Genomic DNA, 23,804 nt, shown 5'->3' on the forward strand with positions numbered 1-23,804 from the left:
GCCAGCCTGATTGGCCCTAACCACTCCTCTGCCAGCCTGATTGACGCCTAACTGCTCCCCTGCTGGCCTGATGGCCCACAACTGCCCTCCCCTGCCGTGACCTGCCTCCTCCGTGTGAGGCGGCAGAGATGCTGGGACTGGCCTCCTCCATGCTGCATGGCGCCGCAGGACCCCCAGGCCTCACCACATGAGTGGCCACCGGGCCCCGCCTCCACTGTGCCTGTGGCCATCATTTTGTGGCAGCCATCTTGTGACGACATGGCACACGAGGGCCACCTAGGCTTTTATTAGTATAGATGCTTTTAACCTCGTATGCCTTTGTCTTTCAGTTACATCATTTTGGGGGTTTTCAGTTTACAACTTCAGCATATTTCCTCTATGAACTAAAGTCAGACTAACTCAACAATTACTCCGTGGGTAAAACTTGGAAATTTTGTTGTGGATTTTGCTTTTAAAACTTAGGTATTGCAAAATGTATGTGGAATAAGAGGTTCAATAAATTAATAGAAGCATTCTTTGATAGCTGGATACATGAGGAGTTTTCACTCATAAGTTAGTGATATGGAAAAGGTTTTGCTTATTGGTCCGTTGACATTAAAGAAATAGGATCAAATCTTTAGTATTTATCATTTGAAATAGAAAGGAATAGCAACAATTCAAGATGCTATACAATGTTTTAATTCCTGAAAAAAATATGATATTACTATCTCCCTCTGCCCCCCACCCCCTTAGTATTTTATCTAGAGAAGGGAGTAATGGTAATAGTGATGCCACCTGTACCTCATGCATTTTATTAAGCGTTTGAGACCTAATATTTATTTTTACTAGCCTTTATAAAAAATCTTTCTAAGCCTTTACTTTCTCATCAGTCAAAGTCATAAAATACTTTATAAGTGAGAGAGGATATAGAAAAGTATTCTGTAACTGTGCTATGCAAATACTAGTTATTATTTGTTCTGTCATTAATCATAAGTGCTTAATATGTGCAGGGCATGTTATTAGACACAGGGAATATAATAGTGAAAAAGACATTGTCCTTGAACTTATAAAATTTGTGGTCTAGCAGAGGAGACAAACATGAAGCAAGAAATCAAAGTATGAGAAGAAGAGACAGGTCATTCACGTTCATTTTGCAAAATATTTTCAAAATAGAACCCCATCATCTATATTTCTGTTATAGACAACTATTTTATTCTCAAGTGTAGGTTTTGCATCCATGACAACCTTTGGAACTGTGTGGTGAGAATCTTGATATTTGATCATTGATTTTTCTGAAGACTAAACATGAGAAAAATTTGATCTTTAGCAATGAAAAATTCCCCAAAGAAGAAATCATCTAACATTATTTCTTTAATTTTGAGAATAGTGGCTGAACTAGTAAGTTAAAGATCATAAATTTATGGGATACCTGTGGTCATCAAGATGTGGCCAGATATCCGTGAGAAATTTTGACTGATTAGTCTTATCTGATTTTATCAGTCTGATCTGCTGCAGATAAACTGTAAAAAAAAAAAAAAAAAAAAAAAAAACTTACTAGTATACTAGAGGCCCGGTGCACAAAAATTTGTGCACTGGGCGGGGAAGGGGGGGGTCCCTCAGCCCGGCCTGTGCCCTCTCGCAGTCTGGGACCCATCGGGAGATAACGACCTGCTGGCTTAGGCCTGCTCCCGGGTGGCAGAGGGCAGGCCCAATCCCTAGGTGCAGCCCCTGGTCGGGCTCAGAGCAGGGCCGATTGGGGAGTTGGGGCGCCGCCCCCTGTCATGCACAGACCTGCAAGGCGACAGGGGTTTGGTCGCTGCCCCCTGTCACGCTGATCCCAGTGCTGGGAGGTCTCCTTGCTCCGCTGATCCTGGGGCCAGGACCCCTCTTGCTCCGCTGATCCCAGGCCGGGAGGCCTCTCGGCTCCGCTGATCCCAGGGTCCTGAGGCCTCTCGGCTCCGCTGATCAGGGGTCCTGAGGCCTCACAGCTCAGCTGATCCCGGGCCAGGAGGCCTCGCGGCTCCGCTGATCCCCGGGCCCAGGACGCCTTGCGGCTCCGCTGATCCCGGGGTCCTGAGGCCTTCCGGCTCCGCTGATCCTGGGGTCCTGAGGCCTCGTGGCTCCGCTGATCCCGGGCCAGGAGGCCTGTCTGCTCCACTGTTCCCGGGCCCCTGAGGCCTCTCTGCCCTGCCGCTTCAGGGCTGTTTGGCTTCGCTCCGCTTGGAGCCTGAGTATGCAAATTAACTGCCATCTTTTAGCTTCTATAATTGAAACATTGTATCTTTTGGAGTTGTTGCTTCAGGAGCTCAGAGCCCCCCAGCTACAGACGGGGAACCTTGGCTTCCTCATGCTGGGGCAAGCAAGCCTCCCTGTTCACATCAGCTGCCTGGCTGCCGGCCGCCATCTTGGCTGCCAGTTAATTTGCATATCTCACTGATTAGCCAATGGGAAGGGTAGCGGTCGTACGCCAATTACCATGTTTCTCTTTTATTAGTGTAGATAATTTTCGAGTAGCTAAAAATAGAATGGAGCAATGGTAAGAAAATGCCAAAATAATTTACATTTTATTTTAAACCAGAATAATAAATTTTTCAGCATTGCTTTATCTTAACAAATAGGTTTTACTTTGATTAGAAAAAAATCAATAATTGCTCACATTTGAATGAGAATTGGACATTTTCAAAATGTTTTCATGTCCTTTATTTCACTTTGCCTCTTTTTGGTATTTTTTTTTTACCTCCTGGACATAGAATTTCCATGGTCCTCTCTAAATATAGCTATGTACTCAGCCTGTACCAACCTGTGCTGTGCTCTGGGGATTCAAAAAGCAGAATAATCTGCCCTTGAGAAAATCCCAGTCTGGCAGAGGTGGCAAACAAATAAACCAAAGATTAGAATCCAATGTCCTAAGTACTGTGTTAATACACACACACATATAAGTATATAGGGTTGTGGGAACAAAGAAATGGGCATCTCACTTCTTTTTCTATGCAAACTTATGCTGTACTGAGTTGACTTAAAGATGAGTAAAATAATTAGCAAGGCAAAAAGGAGAGGACAGATTTTCTAGTTAGAGATAACAGTATGTGTTTAGTTAGCTATACAGATTTTCATTTTTATAGTAAGAATGATTAAATATTGATTATATCATAGGTTCACACTAATGTGTAGGGTAGCTACAGGTACCAGATTATAAAAGATTGTGTTTGCTTGACATACCCATCCAGCCCTATGTTATATTTCAGAAATTAATGAAAGAAACTTGTAGACACAAGTCTCAAAATCAAGCTGACACAGCAGACAGGAAACTTTCTTGGAAGGTATATATTGGGTTATTCATAAAATGGTTTCTCATCAACTGTGTCATTAATAAAGAGCTATACAGTGGGGCCTTGACTTACGAGTTTAATTCGTTCCGAGACCGAGCTCATTAAGGAGCTCGTTAACTCAAATTACTCTGTCAACTCAAAGCAAAAAATCAGCCAAGAGACAGCTGGTATCTCAAAAAACTCGTTAGTCGGGACACTCGTAAGTCAAGGCCCCACTCTACTTAGCAATATTGACACTGATGCAGTATTTCATAGAAATAAGTTTCCTAAATAACAGTTTATTTTTAAGGCAAAACTTTTGCTTTCCCTTTTGTACTTTGATCACTCTAAACCAGGGGTGGGCAAACTTTTTGACTCGAGGGCCACAATGGGTTCTTAAACTGTACCGGAGGGCCGGAACAAAAGCATGGATGGAGTGTTTGTGTGAACTAATATAAATTCAAAGTAAACATCATTACATAAAAGGGTACGGTCTTTTTTTTCAATAGTTTTATTCATTTCAAACCCGGATCGGGCAGGCCGTAGTTTGCCCACGGCTGCTCTAAACCCATTCTTGTCTCAAATAGAATATTCTAGACAATTTAACCCTTTTGTTAATGGTTCAGTTTTATTATGAGCATCAATTTTTGTTTTGTGCTTTAACACAGTGTTGCAGTTCATTATTATTGGGGTGTGAGGAACTATTTGACCCAACAGACTTGCCTTTAGATTGCTTAATTTTTATTCTTTTGATTTTTTTGTCATTAATCACATCAGGAGACCTAATGAGTCTAATCTGCTAAATTATTTTACATTAAGTTTTCTGCATAAGAGACTCAGGGGTGGAAAATGAAGTGCCTGAGCTTTGTGTACACCCTTTTGCTATATTCCTTCATTTAATTTTGGGTTCATGGATGAAATCTGCATAGTTAAGGTTAATGTAAGTTAAAATAAGTAGAGGTATTTGTAAATTAAGATTTTTATGTTATCAATTTGTTAAATTCATATTATTTCTAACTCTTGAGCATTGATAATTATCACTAATCTATATGTCTTTAATATTTGTGGATGACCCAATAAAATTAACTGGATTCTCTCAATTTGGAACTTTTACAGAGAATTTTCCAGATTAATGTATCTAATACAAAAGCTGACTTGCTTGTTTTGTAATAAGGAATAGTACAAATCACCATTGATTTATCAGATTTAAATTTAGATGTGTATGAATTGTCTAGGTCAAAGGCAACTCTGCCTTTTAGATATTACATTTACTTTTTTGGTTTCGTGTCCAACACAGTGTCTTGCATTGCATTCTAGGTATCTGTGATTCCTTGGTTATTGTGGTTTCCCATAACGAGCTTTTCCAAGTTTCTTAGAAACTTGATTGAGTTTTCAGGATAAATTTTTCATTTTCAAGTGACTAGATAAGTAAAAATATATCCTGACTCCCTTGATGTCTCTAATTATTCAAACAAAAGAACATGTAACATACATATAATAAAAAATATCTTCAACAGGTAATCTCTAATATGTGATAAGCAGCTTTAAGGCAAATGGTAATATAAAAACTTTGAAATATGTTATCTAGTTGTGTTATCTTAAATTTTTATAAAAGTTGCAGTTTTTATACAAATGCTAAAATAGAAAACTGATATGTACTGATTAAACATATTTAAGCAGCATATTTTGTTTATTCCTTGATATTCCATTAAAGATGTTCAGTTTTCGTTATCTTAACCTTCCCTTGTTTTAAACAGTAAGAAATGTTTAATCTGATGCTGGTAAGGTACATAACTTGTCTCTTCTCCAGAGTGAAGTCACCCTGCTGAGAAATGAAGTGGCACAGCTGAAACAGCTTCTTCTGGCTCATAAAGATTGCCCTGTAACCGCCATGCAGAAGAAATCTGGCTATCACAGTGAGTAATGTTCCATTACCTACAGCCTTAGGCTACATCAGTGAAATACTGCCACAGTGAACCAAGCTTCCATCAAAAAACGGAGACTGAAATTCCTATATTTAATATAAAATAGACTTCTACAAGGTTATTATGGAATGGGCTATACTTCTTAGAATCTATTTTTAAAAATTTCCTATTTCTAGCTTTTATTTTAGGGATTACTATGGATTAGCAAAATGGGTTAGTTAATAACTTAAAATATACTATAAATACTGATGATTATTTTGTTTATCACCCCAGTATAACACTTTGTCTTAGATTGACATGGTGAAGCATTTCCCGTCCAGCCTTTGTTGAGTAATGTGTATTTTTTAAATCAACTGTCTTTACTAAAATAGGGTGTCCCCAAAAATTTATACACTCACTTTTAATAATCATAGTCAGTGTTTATTAAAATACATTTCCTTTTCAAAATTGAGCTATCAGCTGTTAAAATGTGTATACATTTTTTAGGGGGACACCTGTATGTAGTATCTATTTACAGTATCAGATCCTATTGTTCTTTCTTAGATATCAGCATTGTGTGTGGGGGGTTTTTAATTATTTTGAACCTTTGTATTGAATCTTCTGGTTAGTCATAAAATGCTAAAATAGAACATTATCTGCTTATCACTTTCCTCTTAAATGTTTTCCCTAAAAATGAGGTTCTTCCGTTTTCAGCATTTTAGAGGTTAATTGTGTTTTTTCCTTCTTGTAATGTCCTTCTTTTTGGTAATATGCACAATGTTGGAACCAGCTGTAACTCTTGAATAAATGGCCTGTCCATTGTACATAAATTTGTAACAAATAACAGAGCTGGGAAAGCATTAGGCAACATTCATAATACATAAGCCACAGCTTTCGTTTTTATGAGTTAGAGGTATTTCAGGATATTTGTAAATGTGAAGATTGTTTCAACCATATGTATCCACTTTATTTTAATTTGCCAGTGTCAGTGATTCAAAAGAAAGAAACATTTTATATGGGATGCAAACTGTTCCTCAGGTGCTCAAGATAAAACTTAATGGCCACCATCTTCACTTGTAGTCATTGTAAGCAGTTTCATCAGAATGGGCAATATTTTTTAATTTAAAAGATTCAATAGATTTAGCAACTCTATTGCCATATATAGAACATTGATTTTTGTCAGTTTTGAGCAAATAAATCTCAGTCCTTTGATAGCTAATAATTTTTTAAAATCTTTATTGTTGAGATTATTACACGTCCCCTTTTTTCCTCCCATTGCCCCCCTCCACTTGGTTTCTGCCCTGCCCCAAGCCTTCACCACCCTATTGTCTGTGTCCATAGGTAATGCATATAAGTTCTTTCATTAATCTCTTCCCACCTCCCACCTGCTTCCCTCTGAGATTTGTCAAATCTGTTCCATGTTTCCATGTCTTTGGTTCTATTTTATTCATCGGTTTATTTTGTTCATTAGATTCCTTGTTTGTTTATTTTGATTTTTAGATTCAGTTGTTGATATGTATTTATTGCCATTTTATTGTTCGTATTTTTTACCTTTTTTCTTCCTGCTGCTCTTGTTAACTGCTTTTCTCTTGCTGCTTTTAAGATTCTTTGTCTTTAACCTTTGGCATTTTAATTATGATGTGTCTTTGTGTGGGCCTCTTTGGTTTCCTCTTGTTGGGACTCTCTGCTTCCTGGACTTATAAGTCTATTTCTTTCACCAGGTAGGGAAAGTTTGCCGTCATTATTTCTTCAAATGGGTTTTCAATAGCTTGTTTTCTCTTCTCCTTTGGCACCCCCATAATGCGAATGTTGGTATGCTTGATGTTGTTCTAGAGCTGTGGTTCTCAACCTACCTAATGCCGCGACCCTTTAATATAGTTCCTCAGGTTGTGGTGACCCCCAACCATAAAATTATTTTCGTTGCTACTTCATAACTGTAATTTTGCTACTGTTATGAATCATGATATGCAGGATGTATTTTCATTGTTACAAATTGAACATAATTAAAGCGTAGTGATTAATCACAAAAACAATATGTAATTATATATGTGTTTTCTAATGGTCTTAGGCGACCCCTGTGAAAGGGTTGTTCGACTCCCAAAGGGGTCGCTACCCACAGGTTGAGAACCGCTGTCCTAGAGGCTCCTTATATTTTTGGATTCTTTTATCTTTTTGCTCTTCTGATTGGGTGTTTTTTGCTTCCTCGTATTCCAAATCATTGTTTTGATTCTCAGAATCTTCTACCCTACACTTGAATTCCTGTAAATTACTCTTTATTTCAGTTAGTGTATACTTGATATCTAGTCATTTTGACAGGATGGTGAAACACACTGTGGAGTAAACTGAGCCCATGTAGAAATATGTTTGGAGTTTGTATTAACAATGATTGCTGCAGGGATGAGGCCTTTTGGGCTCCCACCTGATTTAACGTAATTTCATATAGAAGCTACTGAGTTCAGCATTATACATACATGGTTTTCTTAAGAGAGTTAACCATGAATTTTGATAGTATAGTTCAAAAGTAAATGTATAATTGATTCTATAAACTAGAAAGAAAATTAACTCTTATTGCATTCAATTCAAAAGTATCTACAATTTTTAAATCCTAGGTAACTTATTAGATAATCCCAACAGCTTTCTCTCTATTCTCTAGGCAGAATATGTTCAGCAAATATAAGCCAATTTTTCATTTTAGTCAATAATTTATAAAGGTATTTTTAAATGTTTAGGTGTATGGGTTTATGTCCTATACCCTTAAATAAACTGAAAATCTAGATGAATAAGTTTTTAGTGAATATCTATTATACTATGTTGTGAGAATGAAAGACATTTTTAATTTTGGAAACTATACCTGCCTTTTTTTCCTGTCTAGTCATCTAGATAGTCAATTAACAAGTATAGTTGTAGCATAAAATTTGTTCTCTTCAGCTCTGGGGAGATAATTGGATTTTGTAGAAATTTTAAAGTAATGTCTATTTTCAAATTTGAAGTCTTTGCAAAAATACAACTTCTCTGTTGTTTAATAGTTAAGGTAAATATAGAGATTGACTAAGTGAATATTTAAATTTTATAGAAAATATGGGGAAATTCACAAATACCTAACACTGTTAATCATGTTGCACACAGCAATTTCTAATGGTGGTGAGCTGTAGTGCTAATTCTTTCAAAACATTTGAGAGAGAAAACTAAGGCTTAGTAGAAATTAAGGAATATTACAAAATCTTATGGGTAAAGGTGACAGTTAAAGTCACACTGTCACAGGGTCGCAGTTTTAACCCTCAGTCATGAGAAAACTGTGACAGTTGGCACCTTAACAGTCAAATAGTATAAAATGTGAATGAAAATATATTTTCTAAATGTTTGGATTCCATCAAGAATAAAGCACAAGAGTGATCTTATTGCCATTAAGTCATATTCTCTAGATCACTGAGCATAATTAAAAGTATATAATAGTTTTTTCTATAATCATAAGTGGGAAGAAAAGCTTCTTGGTCCCAAATGTCCTTGAGAACTTATATAGTTGGGGCAAAGGTAGGTTTACAGTTGTGAGTACACAAAACAGTTTATTCTTGTATTATTATTATTTATTTTTTATTTTTATTATTATCTTCCATACAAACAATTGTGAACTTACTTTTGCCATACCCTATATTTTCAGCATTGAAAATATATATGAACAGAGGTAGAGAACTTTAAAGAGTGAATTGTCAAACAGCTAGTTTCTTTAAACATATAGGCCTGAAAATGGCTCTTGAGTGCTGTAAGATCTCGTGTATCTGTCTGGTACTTGTGATTATACTAGTAATTTTTCTCCCCTCACTTTCTGGAAATGGATATGGGTGCAGATATATCACATTATAAAGGTATTTATAAAGTTTATAATTACAAAATTTATAAGTGAGTACCTGTTCTTTGTATAGCCTAAAGATTTGCATTACCTAATTCTGAAAGACTGGAGACAATCACTTATTCCTTAGAATGTACTGTTTAATTTTGAGCCATTGCCTTCACTATATATTTACATTTCCTTATTATACTCATCACAGATCAGCCTCTTTATTTTTGAAAGCTGGTGCACCCCTAGAACTTAACCTTGAGAGAAAGGTCAGTTTGCTGTCCTGTTGAAGATTAGTGGTCACATCAACAAAGAGGGCTTTTTAGTAGTCTCTAGTGTTTTCTTTGAACACATAACTATTGTGTTGGACATTGAAATTGTGTTTTATAACATTTATTATAATTTTAAAAGAGTTACTGTGACTTTTTTTATTATAACTTGAGGTCAAATTTTTATCCAAGGATGTGGTTTTGCATTCATAGCAGATTATGGAGAAGATGGGATTCTTTCTCACTTATATTTATTAAAACCTGATTTCCAAAAATCAATGAATTGGAGGCAAGTATGTCAAAATTCCTAAAAATTACTATATTTAAGAAAACCCTCAGAATAAGGAATTTTATTTGAATAAAAGTTGTGCTTTGTGGGGTTCCTCCCCCTCCGTCTTCCATATTATAAATCATAGGATAAGTTCTGCCTCACAGGGTGCAGACCTTTTAATAATTGACTTTCAGAATGGGGACTTAGCCATTGAGAAGAAGGCCGGTATGCATGCTCAGATTTGATAGAAAGCTTGCTAATTGTCTCTTCTAAACACTAAATAAAAATTATTTTAATGCCAAGTGAATAAAACAAGGTGCAAAAGAATATATCCAGTATGATACTGTTTTTAGAATGTTCATTAGTAAACAAGCTAAACAATATTGTTAGGGATACATACCTACTTGGCAAAACTTCAAAGAAAAAATACAGAATGGTTAAAGAAATAGCAGACGGTAATTATCTTTGGTAAAGAGAGGAGCTGCTAGGAAGCATCAGGGTTACTAAGGCAATGTTCTCTTTCAGAGTTGGGGGCTGGGTTCATAGGTGTTTGTGTTGTCATTGCGTCTCATAACTTACATACACTATAACTGTTTGTGTATTGTGCCTATCAAATTTTTCACTAAATGAGATTATTGGATTATTTTCTGTAATAAAAAATATATGGGAGATTTGTTATTCAAAAGCCTACAAATTGGTAGATTTATTTTTATAAATAGAATGCCCTTTCCTGAATATATTTAATTGTAGACTTTTATGTAGATTTTTATTTGAATCTCAGTTAATTCGTGCAACTATAACAGCTGGTGGCATTTAAATTCTAAATATTGCTTATTCTCATGTGTCTGCATCATTAGAATCAGGTGTTGTAATCACCCAGTGCTGCAGGAGATGGAAAGTCAGCTAGAATAAATATAGTTCTGGAGACTGCAGAGGGAATAATTTGAAGATGTAATTTGTATATAAGAATTCATTTTGTTTATGCATGTGGCAATCCATTTTTTTATGTTTTAATAAGAATGAGATGTAGACAAACATTGGTTTTGTTAAATGTGTTGTTTGATAAGGGTTCGATTATAGCGATGGGGGTCTTTCTCCCAAGTTCCTACCCCAGTTTAACTCTATTTAGCACATATTTCTTCAGCTCTATTCTCTGAGGCACTGGATACCCAGATGTTTCCATCTGTGTGGTTGTGCCTTTGGTTGACCTGTTGGGGATAAAATGCCCACTTCATGTCTTACAGCCACCTTTCAGTTACTCAATTCCCATCATACTGACTTTCCTAAATAACTGATTTTACAGAATATCTTGTCACTTTTTACTCTGTATATGGACTCAGCCTACTGAAACATTCTTACAGTATTTTAAGAAACTGAGCAATTTTTCTTTTTTCCACTCAGCTGCTGATAAAGATGATAGTTCAGAAGACCTGTCAGTGCCAAGTAGTCCACATACGGAAGCGATACAGCATAGTTCTGTCAGCACATCCAATGGAGTCAGTTCAACCTCCAAGGCAGAAGCTGTAGCCACTTCAGTCCTCACCCAGATGGCGGACCAGAGTACAGAGCCTGCACTTTCACAGATCGTAATGGCTCCTTCCTCCCAGGCCCAGCCCTCAGGAAGTTGATTAGAAACCTGCAGTGCAGTAGTTTTAGATACTCATTAGTGACTTCAAAGGGAAATCAAGGAAAGACCAGTTTCCATTTATGCGAAATCTGTGGTTGTAAATTTTTTTTTTTACTTGAAATTAAATTTGGCTCTAAAGTTGGGGTAGCAGCAGTTGATGATCAGACTGAACAACAGTTTTTATTCTCTGGAAAAAGGCTGATTTTGCTTTTTTATAAATATTGTTAGATTTATTAATTTTTCTGTGCTCAATGTATAAATTGTATTATAATTCATTGTGGTTTATTTCATTTTTAATTTGGTGGTGTTTAATAAATGGGGGTGTTCCTGAATCTCTCTTCCCACTTCCATTTCTTTTGACCACCTTTTATCCCTCAACTGTGATGGTAATATTGTTATATCATTTATACCAAAGTTCTGCTTAAATCCTTATTGACTTTGTACGTTAACAAAGTCATAAAGCACTAGCAAGAGAAAGAAAGTTGCTTTTAACCTTTTTGCCTTTTATTTTGCACATTATGCAAAAGGAAGAACATTAGAAAACACTTTTTGAGTGAAAACATGGTAGAAGACATACAGTGCTTTTATGCACACATAATCTTAAACTAAATCAAGATCATGAATAGTGCATTTTTCTTTGTAAAGATTTTAAGTAAACATGAATTTTGGAATCCTTTATCATTTCAAAAATGACTATTTTTCAAGTTTTAACTTCAGTATTTTAAACCTTATGTTTTGAGGCTAATAAAATATGAAATTATATAATGTACAATACAGGGTTATCAGATATCTAATAATTTTTTGAAATTAGGTTTTTGGGTGTTTTTTTTCAGGTTTCAGGTTACAAACTGAAAAGTTTATGCATAATCAAGTATGGTATAGTTGCCAGAAAAGCCTAAAATTACTACTTAGAAAATTTAAGACTGTTTACCCCCATTGTCTTGTACTTGCAAGCTAACTTGTACTTATTCTTGTGAAAGCACTGTCATCTTTTAGTAGCAAATTTTGATAACGTTTCTTGTGGGGGGAAAATCAGTATCTATCTTTAGAACAATGTAATTATAAAGTGGGAAGCAAGAGTGAGTGAGAGAGAGTATTTGTATGTGTGTGTGTGTGTGTTTGTGTCTTTCAATAGTTTATGCCAGCAATCTTTGCTTGAATGTTTAACGATGCCTTCAGTGTGATGCTGGCCAATAGGTGATTGCAATTTAAAACGTCATTACTGTGCAGGCTTGGATAACTAACATTCCATGATGTAGTTTGTTTCTGATGAGATGATTGTAGGTACACTTTTCTCATTATCCAGTCATCTGTGGGATACTGAGTTTTCTAATGTGCCATTATCTATTTTTATTCTGCAGTTACGTTCAAAATACAGTACAATATTTTAAAATAGACTAAATTGTTAAAAATTTAAAAGTAGTAGATGTGTGTAAGAGAACTTTGTAAAATAGTTATGAGTCCTACCCAGTAGCAACTTCTGGCATTCAAGCAGGATTCCATTATGTAAATATCTATAATGCATTTATAATAAGTTGTGTAGTTTGTTCTGCATCCATACTACACTCTTTGCTAAAGTCTCAGTGCCATCTCCTAATGAGACTGACATTTAAAACCTACATGGAATATCCTTGACAACTCAAGGAAATATCTCACCTGCCTAAGTTCCAGACTGGGAAGCATTCAAATTATACAAATGACATTTTAGGACTTTTAAGTTATGACGATAATAGGAATCTTATTGTTTGGTTTGTTAAAACTGAGAACATTTTAGTTGATAATTCTTCTAAATTTTTTTAAATTTTTAACTGATTTTATAATTTTAAAGTAATCAATTTCTAATCATGATTTTTCCATAATTATGCTAAGGAGTTGATCTCAAAGGCACAAAATATGAATTTTGCAAGAAGGCTATTTTTATTGTAGTTTGGATGGGTTAGGAAAAACCTCAATTTTTCTCTCTCCTAAGTCCTTTGGTGCATTTTCCTTTCATTTTATTATTTATGCAAGTTAAAGTTCTTTGATAACAGGAATTCTTGCAACTGTAAAATAAAGCTACATAGATGTAAGAAGTCATGTAAACGGTTAATGAGCTTACCAACGTTAGCAAAACTTTCATTGTAAATCAGTCTGTACTCAGCAAATAAAAATCATTATTAGTTGTATAAACACAAATTCCATTTGGACTTTCAGGATGTCACACTACTTCTGTACCTAGCATTTTGAGTCCTTATATTTGCAATGTTACACAAACTGTACTATTTTCTTTCATGTGCAGTTTGCATGAGTAAACCATCAGAGAATAAATTCTATCTTTAAATTATGTTCATAATTGGCTTGTTCTTACCTGTCTTTCGTAAAGTAGCATCACCTGATGATATTTTATTTCCTTCGGGGCATGTATCACCTGAGAAGAACCTGATAGTCTGTTTCTGTGATAAAATTTATTCATTCTCAAAGACTTTTTCACTGCAGGGTGCTCAGGCCTTATTCCTGTTTCTCAGCGTTCGGTTTAAGCCCCATTAATGTATAGTGAATCTTTAATTCAGGTCCCTAACCTGAAACATCCCTTCAAATTCACCCACACACAGATCCACCAGCCTTCGGTGTCTCTTGGTGCATCCCCGACAAAACATCTTAAATATACTAGTAACATACCCAACACTGAACTATTGGTCTTCCCCCACCCTACTCTCACATAGAATTCTCCCACAGTCTTCCATAAGTTAACTGATGCCAACACCATTCTTCCAGTTGCTTAAGCCAGAACAACCTTGTCATTCTCATTTCCCCTCTTTTCACAGTCCACAGCTAACTCACTGGGAAACAGTTTGTTTTACCTTCAGAATAAACCAGAATTCAGCCACATCTCACCATTTACACTGCAATCACCCTAATCTGTGCCATCATTTCTCACCCAATGTATGCACCCCAACTGAGAATCAAACTTTGGTGTACACAACAGAATGATGCTCCAACCACCCGGCTGAGCCACCCGGCCAGGGCTCCTATCACATCATTTTATTCAGTGAATGAGTGCTACTAGGTGCTAGTCATTGTTCCAGGGCTCTTGGAATACACCAATTACCAGTACCCAAATATCCTGCCTTTGTGGAGCTTGCATTCATTCTACATGGCAGGGGAGGGTGTGTGTTGGGAAACACAACACAGTAAGTAGCTTGTGTGTTATATGGTATTAGAAGTGGTTAGTGCTGGTTGAAGAAAAAGACTAGTTTTGCTACAGCATATAGAGTAATGTTTCAGTCTTATCTCCGATTAAATAAATCTGAAGATACAAAGAGTCATGGCTATTTTTTATTTTAAGGTACACATTCTGACATGTGCTTAATTTGGATTATGTGATATGAGAGAAAAGATTTCATGAAGACAAGCTGGTGCATTTCTGTAACAGTTTGACGACTGATATGTTAAAAGCGCAAAGGCATGTTTACTAGTATTTTAGATGACAGGAAAGATAATGTCTTAGCTCTCACTTATGTCCTTACTGTTAAATACAGTTTTGATAATTCTACATCTGAGACTATAGATTTTGATGTGTGACACTAAGAATTTACACTGAGTGGCCAGATTATTATGACCACCTGACGTTTGTAGGCAAATTAGGTATAATTTCACACTGAAGTTGCTAGAGGGCCAAACCATTATAAATAGGGAAGCAGGTTGTTTACCATGACAGTAGAAGTGATTTATGGGTAAACAACGCGATTTAACAGCCTTTGAACGTGGGATATATACACGATTTAAAGGCTGTTAAATCGCATTGTTTACCCATATCTTCAGAAAAAAATCACTTCTGAGGTAATGCATGCTAAAACCATGGTAACTTCTGTTAAAAAATTCTAGCTCAAGAAATGCTGTCATACATGTAAATTAAGAAGATCGACTTTTTTATAGCCTGGCACAAAAATTAGGCAAACATTATTTAATGGGGTTTATTTAGCAGGATTTAAGATGATATAGAGTTGTCTGAGTTTCTTATAATTGGGAACAAATGCATATGTGAGGTCTATGAGGAACTAAGGAAATTATCAATACCATTATTCTCCAAAAATAAACCCTTTTGCATTATCCATTATCATTGGTAGGATTGTAAACTGGTGCTGCCACTATGGAAAATGGTATGGAGATTCCTCAAATAACTAAAAATAGAATGGCCATAGAACCCAGCAATTCCACTTCTGGGCATTTATCCAAAGAAAACAAAAATACTAATTCAAAAAGTTATATGCACCCCTATGTTTATTGCTGCATTATTTACAATAGTCAAGATACTGTAGCAACCTAAGTGTCCATCTTTAGGTGAATGAGTAAAGAAGTGGTATATATACATAATGAAATATTATTAAACAATTAAAAGAATGAAATATTGATATTTGCAACAATATGGATGAACCTAGAGGGTATATTATGCTAAGTGAAACAAGTCAGAAAAGAAAACAAATACTGTATGATTTATCTTATATCTGAAATGTAAAAAAAACAACAAACAAATCAAATGAACAAAACAGAAAGGCACCTGTGTGTGAGGAGGGGGTGTGTGAAAAGGTGAAGGGGAATAAGTGCAAACTTCCAGTTATAAGTCACAAGGATTTAATGTACAACAGGGAATATAATATAATAACTTTATATGTTGACAAATAGTTAATAGACATAATGGTGACCACATTATAAGGTATATAAATGTTGAATCCTATATTGTACACATGAAACTAATATAGTGTATATCAACTATACTTGAATATTTTTTAATATGTTTTTTATTGATGTCAGAAAGGAAGGGGGAGAGAGAGAGAGAGAAACATCAATGAGAGAGAAACATCAATTGGCTGCCTTGAGCCTGCAACCCAGGCAAGTACACTGACCAATAATCAAACCGGCAACTTCTTGGTGCATAGGATGATGCTCAACCAACGGAGCCACACTGGCTGGGCCTTAATAATGATCTTTAAAAAGAGACAACGAATAGAATAAGAAGTCCCTGCATATCTAATTGCAGTTCCAAAAGAAAAGAAGCAAAAGAATGGGAGAGATTGATTCAAAGAAATAATGACTATTAGCTACTATAAATAAGACCTGAATTCTCAAATACAAGAAATAATTTACATAAAATTAAGTCTCTATCTAGACAACACCCTGTTACTATTTTAGAACACCAAAGACAAAGAATCTTAAAAGCAGAGAAAAGATATTTCACAGATAAATAAAAAATGACAACGGTCAGAGGAAAATGTAATAATATCTCCAAAGTGCTGAAGAAATGTTCATAATTGTTAACCCTGGATTATTTTCTCTGGGTGTTTTTGAAAATCTCCATAGTACAAAAAGAGTGTATTTAAAAATTTTTAAACACTGATGGGAAAAATTACAGTCAACCCAAAGTTCTATTATCTAACTTATTTAGGTTTAGTCCTGTTTGGCCTTTGACATCCAAACCATTTAATGTCTTATTCTTTAGACCTTAGGGGCTAATGACTTCCTCAACTGTGCCACTGTGGTCCCCTCACTTCTGGGCAGAAGGGACTGCTTCTCTGAGCTCCATACTTTAAAAGAGCCCCTCTATCACTTGAGATCTGAGGCTCAGCCCCGACAGAGCACAACCCGTGACCTTACCCAGCTGCTCCCAACTTACACCATTCAGGCCCCAGGAAGACACTTGCCTGCATTGCTTTGTCATCAAAACAAAAGGGACAATATGTCACCTCTGATGTCAGAGATGAACACTAGTTTGTACAGGAAAGATCTGAGTAGTGGGAATGCTTGGGTAAGAAAAAAGACTAACTGGTCAAATTTTGTCTTTCAACATAAATGTAATAGATTCTTGCAAAGCACAGTATCATTTCCCAGTAATGTCAAACACCCATTTTCTTTTCCTGTTTCAATTTGTAGTGTTGTCAAAAGATGTATGCAGTGCTTGAGAAACATTTTGCAATATCAATAATTTTTATTACTCTTAAATTTGTAAATTTCAGGTCTAAATGCATGCATGAAGTGATACCAATTCCCTTTATATTGGCAACTAGATAGACATTAAATTAAAATTGCAATAAAAATTGCAGTAAGTTTGATATTCATTAATTATAATTTTATTTTATGTTTTCATAGATTACCATTATAGGACAATATAATGTTTTTTTAGAACAAAGTTACTTTTTTATTTTTGCATTTATATAATTTTCCATTTTGATAAAATTATAATTTTGTATAGTTTGAATAATTAATTTTGCTTTTAACCCTTTATATCACTACTGTCAAGAGAACAGAATTTATGAAAATCTTATATTAACATAGTGATTTTATTGAAATGAAGGCAAAAATAAATATATCAAATGTCAGATTTTGTGTCTTAATTTTTTTATTCCTGTAAATATTGTTGATCCATTAAAGAACATCTAAAATATGTGCAATAATTAAATTAAGTCATCTTTCCTATTTTACTGACTTTTGATCATAAAAAATAACTTTATTTTTTAAATTATGGCAATATCAAGGCAGGAGGGTTTATTTTATCATTTGTTTTCTTAATTTATAACTTTCAAAAACCTAGACAACTGATATATATATATATATATATGTATATATATATATGTATATCAGTCTATATAACTGATATAGACATATACATATATAGACATGTATACACACATATAGGGTGGGGCAACAGTAGGTTTATGGAAAATAATGAAATAATAATACAAGAATAAACTGTGTTTCACATATTCACAACTGTAAACCTGTTGTCCCACCCTGTATATGCACATATATATACATATATGCTTTTGTACCCTGATACCAGGCCGCTAAAATGTTAAATATAGGTAGGCCTATCCACTAGGCCTCAATAAAGATGCTCTTTATTCCCTTTCATTTTGTGTGCAAACTAGCCAATTCTTATTCTAAACATTGCTTCTTAGTGTGCCAAAGTAAAGGAAAACATAAAGAACTCTTGAGGGTCTCAAAACAGGAATTCCAGAGATCGCAAATGTCACTTCTGCTCACAGCCAGGAACGAGTGACATAGCTTGACCCAAACACAAGAGTGTCAGAAGGGAAGAACTGGAAAGATTTGGTCAGTACAGTTGGTGTATTACCTTCCTATTTCACAGATGAGGCAATGAAAGTTTAAGTAACCCAGGTACATAGTTACGCAGGCGACAGAGTTAGAATTTGAATGCAAGCAGTTGGCTATTGACCACTGTGCTACACAAATCCGGAAGAACTTGAAGAAATCCTAGGAAGTGCTCTAGGCACGTGCAAGATGTGAAATCAGGGTTCAAGTTACCTCGTATAGTTCTCAAGGACACAGGGAACCGTAGCTAATATCTCAGCGTAATCTTTACAGTGTTCTGACTCCAAATCCCAGCCATGTTATCTTGTTTTATGTTAGCGCAAACGTTACTAAGGAGATATCCAAAGGGCTCTGGGGTTTCATTCCCTCACCTCTTTCAGCAGCTTATCCCGTTCAGCAGAAAATCAGGTAAATACCAGAGACTGAGCTCTGAGCCTCTTTATCTGTTTCTCAGGCAATCCCACAGTTATATCCACTAACTGTTCCTCTCTCCCATCTTCCCTATAAATATATAAAACACTTTGGGCCCCTCTCCTGGGTCATGTGCACCCCAAGATCAGCTTGCTGCAATCATGAGGGCTCTGTGCCAGGGCCCTGTGCCAGTTCTCTGTTGTTTTTCTCGATAAACTAACTTTATTCTATGACACACAGCACTAGTGACTTGTGTACCCATTCACTGTAAGACATTTTTTAACACCCAGACTTGTGTGCCCACCCCCTACCCATATACACATACATCCTCCCCTTAAAACATTACCCAGAGAAGGAAAAAGATTCACAATAAATAACTCATTATACAGGAAGATCTGATATACCAGAAAGAGTTGTGAAAAAATAAAAACAGTGAGATGTACAGCTAAGTCCAAATTATTATTGATACTGTATTTGTGAGTTTAACTGTTTAAGGAGGTCTTAAAATGCTATGGGCATAAATTACAAAAATTAACTGGAACAAAAGCACAAGATGGATTCAACAAATCTTGAAAGGTATGTGGGGCAGAAGGGAAGAATGAAATTGTACTGAGATTCTTAGTTTGTTCTAAGGTAGTTGTACCCAGTATCCATGGCCACTCCTTAAACAGCAATAGAATATTTAGTGGCACTGGGCCAACCAGCTGCAGACTAATACGTCGGTCAGGCGGAGTTCATTCAGGAAAACCAAAGCTCTACTTGGCATTTAAACAGAGAGAATACAATATAGCCAATGAGTTTAATGGATGTTGGAAAACTGAAAAGTCAAGTAGGAACACTGAGGTAAAAGAGAGGTAATAACTTTAGGAAGCAGCTACAACTCCTAGAGGCGTGGGAACAGAGAGAAAACACTGAGGTTATATAGACCCTAAAGGCTCAGAGGACAGGTTTCAGGCTGTGACTTAGATCTCGGAGGGCAAAAGAAGCTGGAGACTGGGACCAATTGATGCAACTGGGGTGCAGGACCATTCTTGGGTGTGACATGAAAGCAAATAAGAAAGAAGCAATTCCTTTCTCCTACCTTCCAGTGTCCTTCCACTGCCTCTTCTTGAAACTTACCACGAAGTCAGCTGACGAAGGAGAAATGTAGTTTGCAGAGCCACAACCCCAGCGCCAAAAACCAGCATTTAGAAGGGTGGGAATGCATCTGAGCAATGACAGCTCAATAACTACACAACGGCTTTCCCAGCCTCCCTCCTCCCCGGGCGGCGAGGTGATGGTGGCCCAGCTCATTGGATGAATGGAAATCACACGTGCAACTCCTGGGTCATCCATCCGTCCCCTCTTCTCTTTCCTTGGGCTGCAATGTCCAGCTAGAGGTGAGCCACGGGGTCACACAGGTGAGGTCAACACCTTACAGATGGCGGAGCAATAAGATTAAAAAGACCTGGGTCCCTGAAAACACTGAGGCACATAATGAAAAGAAAGAGGCTTCATTGGGCTTGTTGAAACTTTAAGCAGTGGTTCTCAATCTTCTGGCCCTTTAAATACAGTTCCTCATGTTGTGACCCAACCATAAAATTATTTTCGTTGCTACTTCGGGGCAGGAAGAAAGGAAAAAAATTAATATAGTGGAAATCATGAAATTGAGGGAAACAACAGTAGAGCATAAACATATAGTTGGGTGACAAAGCAATCAACCTTTAACTCTATTTGAGACGTGTAACAGAAGAAGAAAAGTTGAAAATAAAGAAATGAAAGAAGATATGCTGGGAAATGCAAACTAATAAAATTAGAGGTCAGACAATATGGATATTGGGCAAACTAGCGCTCAAAGGATGCAGTATTAAATGAGACAAAAACTATTTAAATTTAGATGGGGAAATCTATCAAAAATATAAATAAACCTTCTCATTCCGAACAACACCTCACCAAAATGTATTGTAAGAGAGCATGCCATGCATAAGCTGGGTCACAAAATATTTTAATTCTTGGAATTGAACTTAGCTTGTTATACAACCCAATTTCAATTCAGTGTGATGTTAAAACGATTCTTCTATGAGACAGACTAGCCAGAACCTGAGAAGTGCATCTGTAATCACAGGGCCCTTACCCCTTTAACTATAGCGCAGTGGTTCTCAACCTCGGCTGCACCTTAGAATCACCTGGGAATCTTTTTAAAATCCTGATATCTGGGCCTCATCCTCCGGAAATTCTGTTTCTTTGTTACTAATGTTGTGGCCCCACCCCATAACAAAGAAACAGAATTTCCGGAGGAGGAGGCCCAGAAATCAGGATTTTAAAAAGATTCCCAGGTGATTCTAATGTGCAGCGGAGGTTGAGAACCACGCCCTAGGAGCATGGGTTTTCCCATGAAGGGGTGAGTAGTCCCGCTGGGAAGAGCTCCGCCCACGGGGACCAAGCTTTGGGAGGGGGAGAGAGGTGTCCCAGGAAATGGGCGGCTGGGCCTGGGGACGCTGGAGGTGAGCGACTCCCGGCTCAGCGGGCTGAGCGTGAGGCAGGGCCTGTGTAGAAGTGGATACTGTCGCTACTGTGTTGCTGCTTTGAGCTTTTTTTCCCTTCTCCTGTAGGTTATATTTTCCATGATCCCTAAACCATCAGAAAAGCCTACTTAAATGTTCCCACCTGGTTTCAGCTTTCGCTCCGGGGCGGGGCGGGGCGGGGCAGGGAGAGTGCAGCACCCGCAGGGCAGGCGGAGGTGGCCACCCGGCCTCGCCCCCACACCTCCCCAGCTCCTCCTGCGGCTCCGAAGCCAGGCGTGGCTGCCGTGGCGGTGGCTGCGCTGCCTGCGCTGAGTCTGCAGTCCCTGTCACTCTGGCCAAAGAGGCTCTGGGCCCGGCACCCCCCACCAGCCCACCTCCTGCGCCAGAGGAAGGCGCCCCAGGCTAGGGGCCCACAGCCCGGGCAGGGGCTCCTTCCACAGCCAGGTTTTGTTCTTCGCTCGTTTGGTGGGGCTGGGGTATTTAATTGTTGATTTAGAGGAGCTCTGAAACTGTGTAAAGGGGCTATTGGAACCACCGGAGGGAAAGGCCCACGTCCACCAAGCAGGTGGCTCCTCGCGTGCAGTCCTGGGGAAACGCTGGGTTCCCACGTCTGGCTTGTTTTCTGCCCACTGCTCCCAGGCAGCGCCCCTCCGGGATGCGCTGTGGGAGCCTGGGGTCCTGGGGTCTCACTGCGGGGCGGGTAGGTAGGAGCCAGCGCACGGGTGCAGAGCACTGGGCACTGCGGGGCTTTGCTGGGCCTGTTTCCCCCGGGGCCACAGAGGCGATGATCTGCCCCATGGGATTGGGAAGGGGCGGGGGAGAGAGACCCAGCCGTCATGGGCGCTCAGAGCAGAGGCAGTGGGCGCTGAGGAGCACGGGATGACAGGAGACGACAGATAATGGGGGTTCATTCGGGAGGTTTGGGGAGACAGTAAAGATGGCTGTGAAGTCTGGGTGGAATGCGATGGGGTCCCTGTCGTGTCACGCCCACTCTTCAGCAAGGTCCCAGAGCCTCACAAAAGTGAATGTGTTCGGGATCCTTAGAGGGGGAGGGGGAGGGCTTCTCATGTATTATCTCATTTAATCTTCCCGTCGGGCCTGATCCTCAGGGAGGGGAACCCTGGATTACAGGGACCCCCAGCAAAAAGGTGGTGCCCTTAAATGGTTAGTCAACGTAGGAGAGCTTGATAAAGGGACTGTATACGAAGGGGTGGACAGGGCATAGAGGATGTGCAAGTGTTGTCACTGCAGCTAGTTCTACGGGCAAGGAGTGGGTAGGTGGGAAGCTCGGAGGGAGAGCTGCGCGGAGGGGCTGCCTGACAGACCGGGGACAGCCGCTGAGAACTGAGCCAGCCCACAGCGACCCCAGAGAAGATGGAGGCTTGCCCAGGTAATAGAGCCGGGAAGTAGCAGAATTAGAGTTCGAATCCCGGTTGAACATAGAGGGAAAGGACGGCTTTGAGTGGATACTATTTCTAATGAGAAAAAAAAAAAAGTTATTTTACTTAACTAATGTTCTCAAGCTGGGAGTACTTTCATAAGTAATCCATAATTTGGGTTTTAAACAAAGTGATTTTAGTAATAAATTTACTAAAGAAGACTCCGTATGTCTAGAATAGGAGCAGTAGGCACTGTTAAATAAGGAATTTAAAAGTCTAGTATCTTTAGTTTGAAGGGGAATTTGACTTTTTAAACATGAATTTTTTATTTTAAAAGAAAGGTGCAAGAATTGTAAATAAAAGTGATTTCTCACACAGGCAACAACTTATACTTCTCTCCTGTATCAGGGCTTGCCTCCTGCGTACTCCGTGCCCAGGTCCTTCCCAGGGGAGAAAAGAAAGACCTAGTCATCTCCGCTTCATTGAGAGAAAAACGAACAGTGTGCATAACACTTGAGAAAAGCAAACTTTTCGTTTTTACCATAGCGGGTCTAGAAAATTGGAATTAGTAGGAAAGTAAATATTAAGACTGAAATGCAGGTGGTAATGTTTACTTTTCAGTACATTTCCTTCTGAGATAGGAGTCAAAAGAAATGTTACTTTCTTTTTTTTTTTTTTTTTTTTGTTACTTTCTAATTAATTGAACAAAACACCACCTAGTGGTAGTATTTTAAAAGTGAAGAGAACATGTAAGTTTCTTATAGAAAATTTGAAATGGAAACACTATCAGTTTATTTTAGCAGGTAATTATTAGTTTAACATTAATTTAATATTAACATATACAAGGGCTTACATAGGTGGGGTTTGTGTGTGTGTGTGTGTGTGTGTGTGTGTGTGTGTTTTGTTTGTCTGTTTTCTTGGCTATAACTGTTAAAAGCTAGACAAATAAAATCCTGTTGCACCAAATATCATTGAATACTCCTTTCTAATGGAGGCCTCCCTAATGAGGTGCAACTATGTGTCTGCAACAGTAAGAACTACATGCTACATATTACACTGAGCACTTTAAATGTATTATCTCATTCAATCTTTCCAACAAATGCACGAATCAGGTTATATTTATTTCTTATGTTTTGTGAATTAAAACACTGAGGCTCTGAGCAGATAATTTTCTCAAGGGCACACAATTAGAAAGTAACAGAACTAGGATTCTGTAATGGGGTAATGTTTT

The 23,804-nt window shown here is 37.7% G+C and overlaps 1 protein-coding gene across 2 annotated transcripts in view; it reads left to right on the forward strand.

Annotated features, from left to right (window-relative positions):
* ATF2 (activating transcription factor 2) overlaps positions 1-23,804 on the forward strand; it is a 106,441-nt gene that overhangs the window by 72,353 nt on the left and 10,284 nt on the right. The window contains exons 13-14 of one of the 2 annotated variants that reach the window (XM_059704020.1): positions 5,098-5,203; positions 10,968-13,525. In XM_059704020.1, coding sequence (XP_059560003.1) covers positions 5,098-5,203; positions 10,968-11,194 — 333 coding nt within the window. In that variant the 3' untranslated portion in view covers positions 11,195-13,525. Of the gene's footprint in view, positions 1-5,097; positions 5,204-10,967; positions 13,526-23,804 lie in introns of those variants that run through there. The other variant, XM_059704021.1, reaches the window with a different exon arrangement.

This window comes from Myotis daubentonii, chromosome 7 (genome assembly GCF_963259705.1).
Source record: "Myotis daubentonii chromosome 7, mMyoDau2.1, whole genome shotgun sequence".
In the NCBI taxonomy this organism is placed as follows: Eukaryota; Metazoa; Chordata; class Mammalia; order Chiroptera; family Vespertilionidae; genus Myotis; species Myotis daubentonii.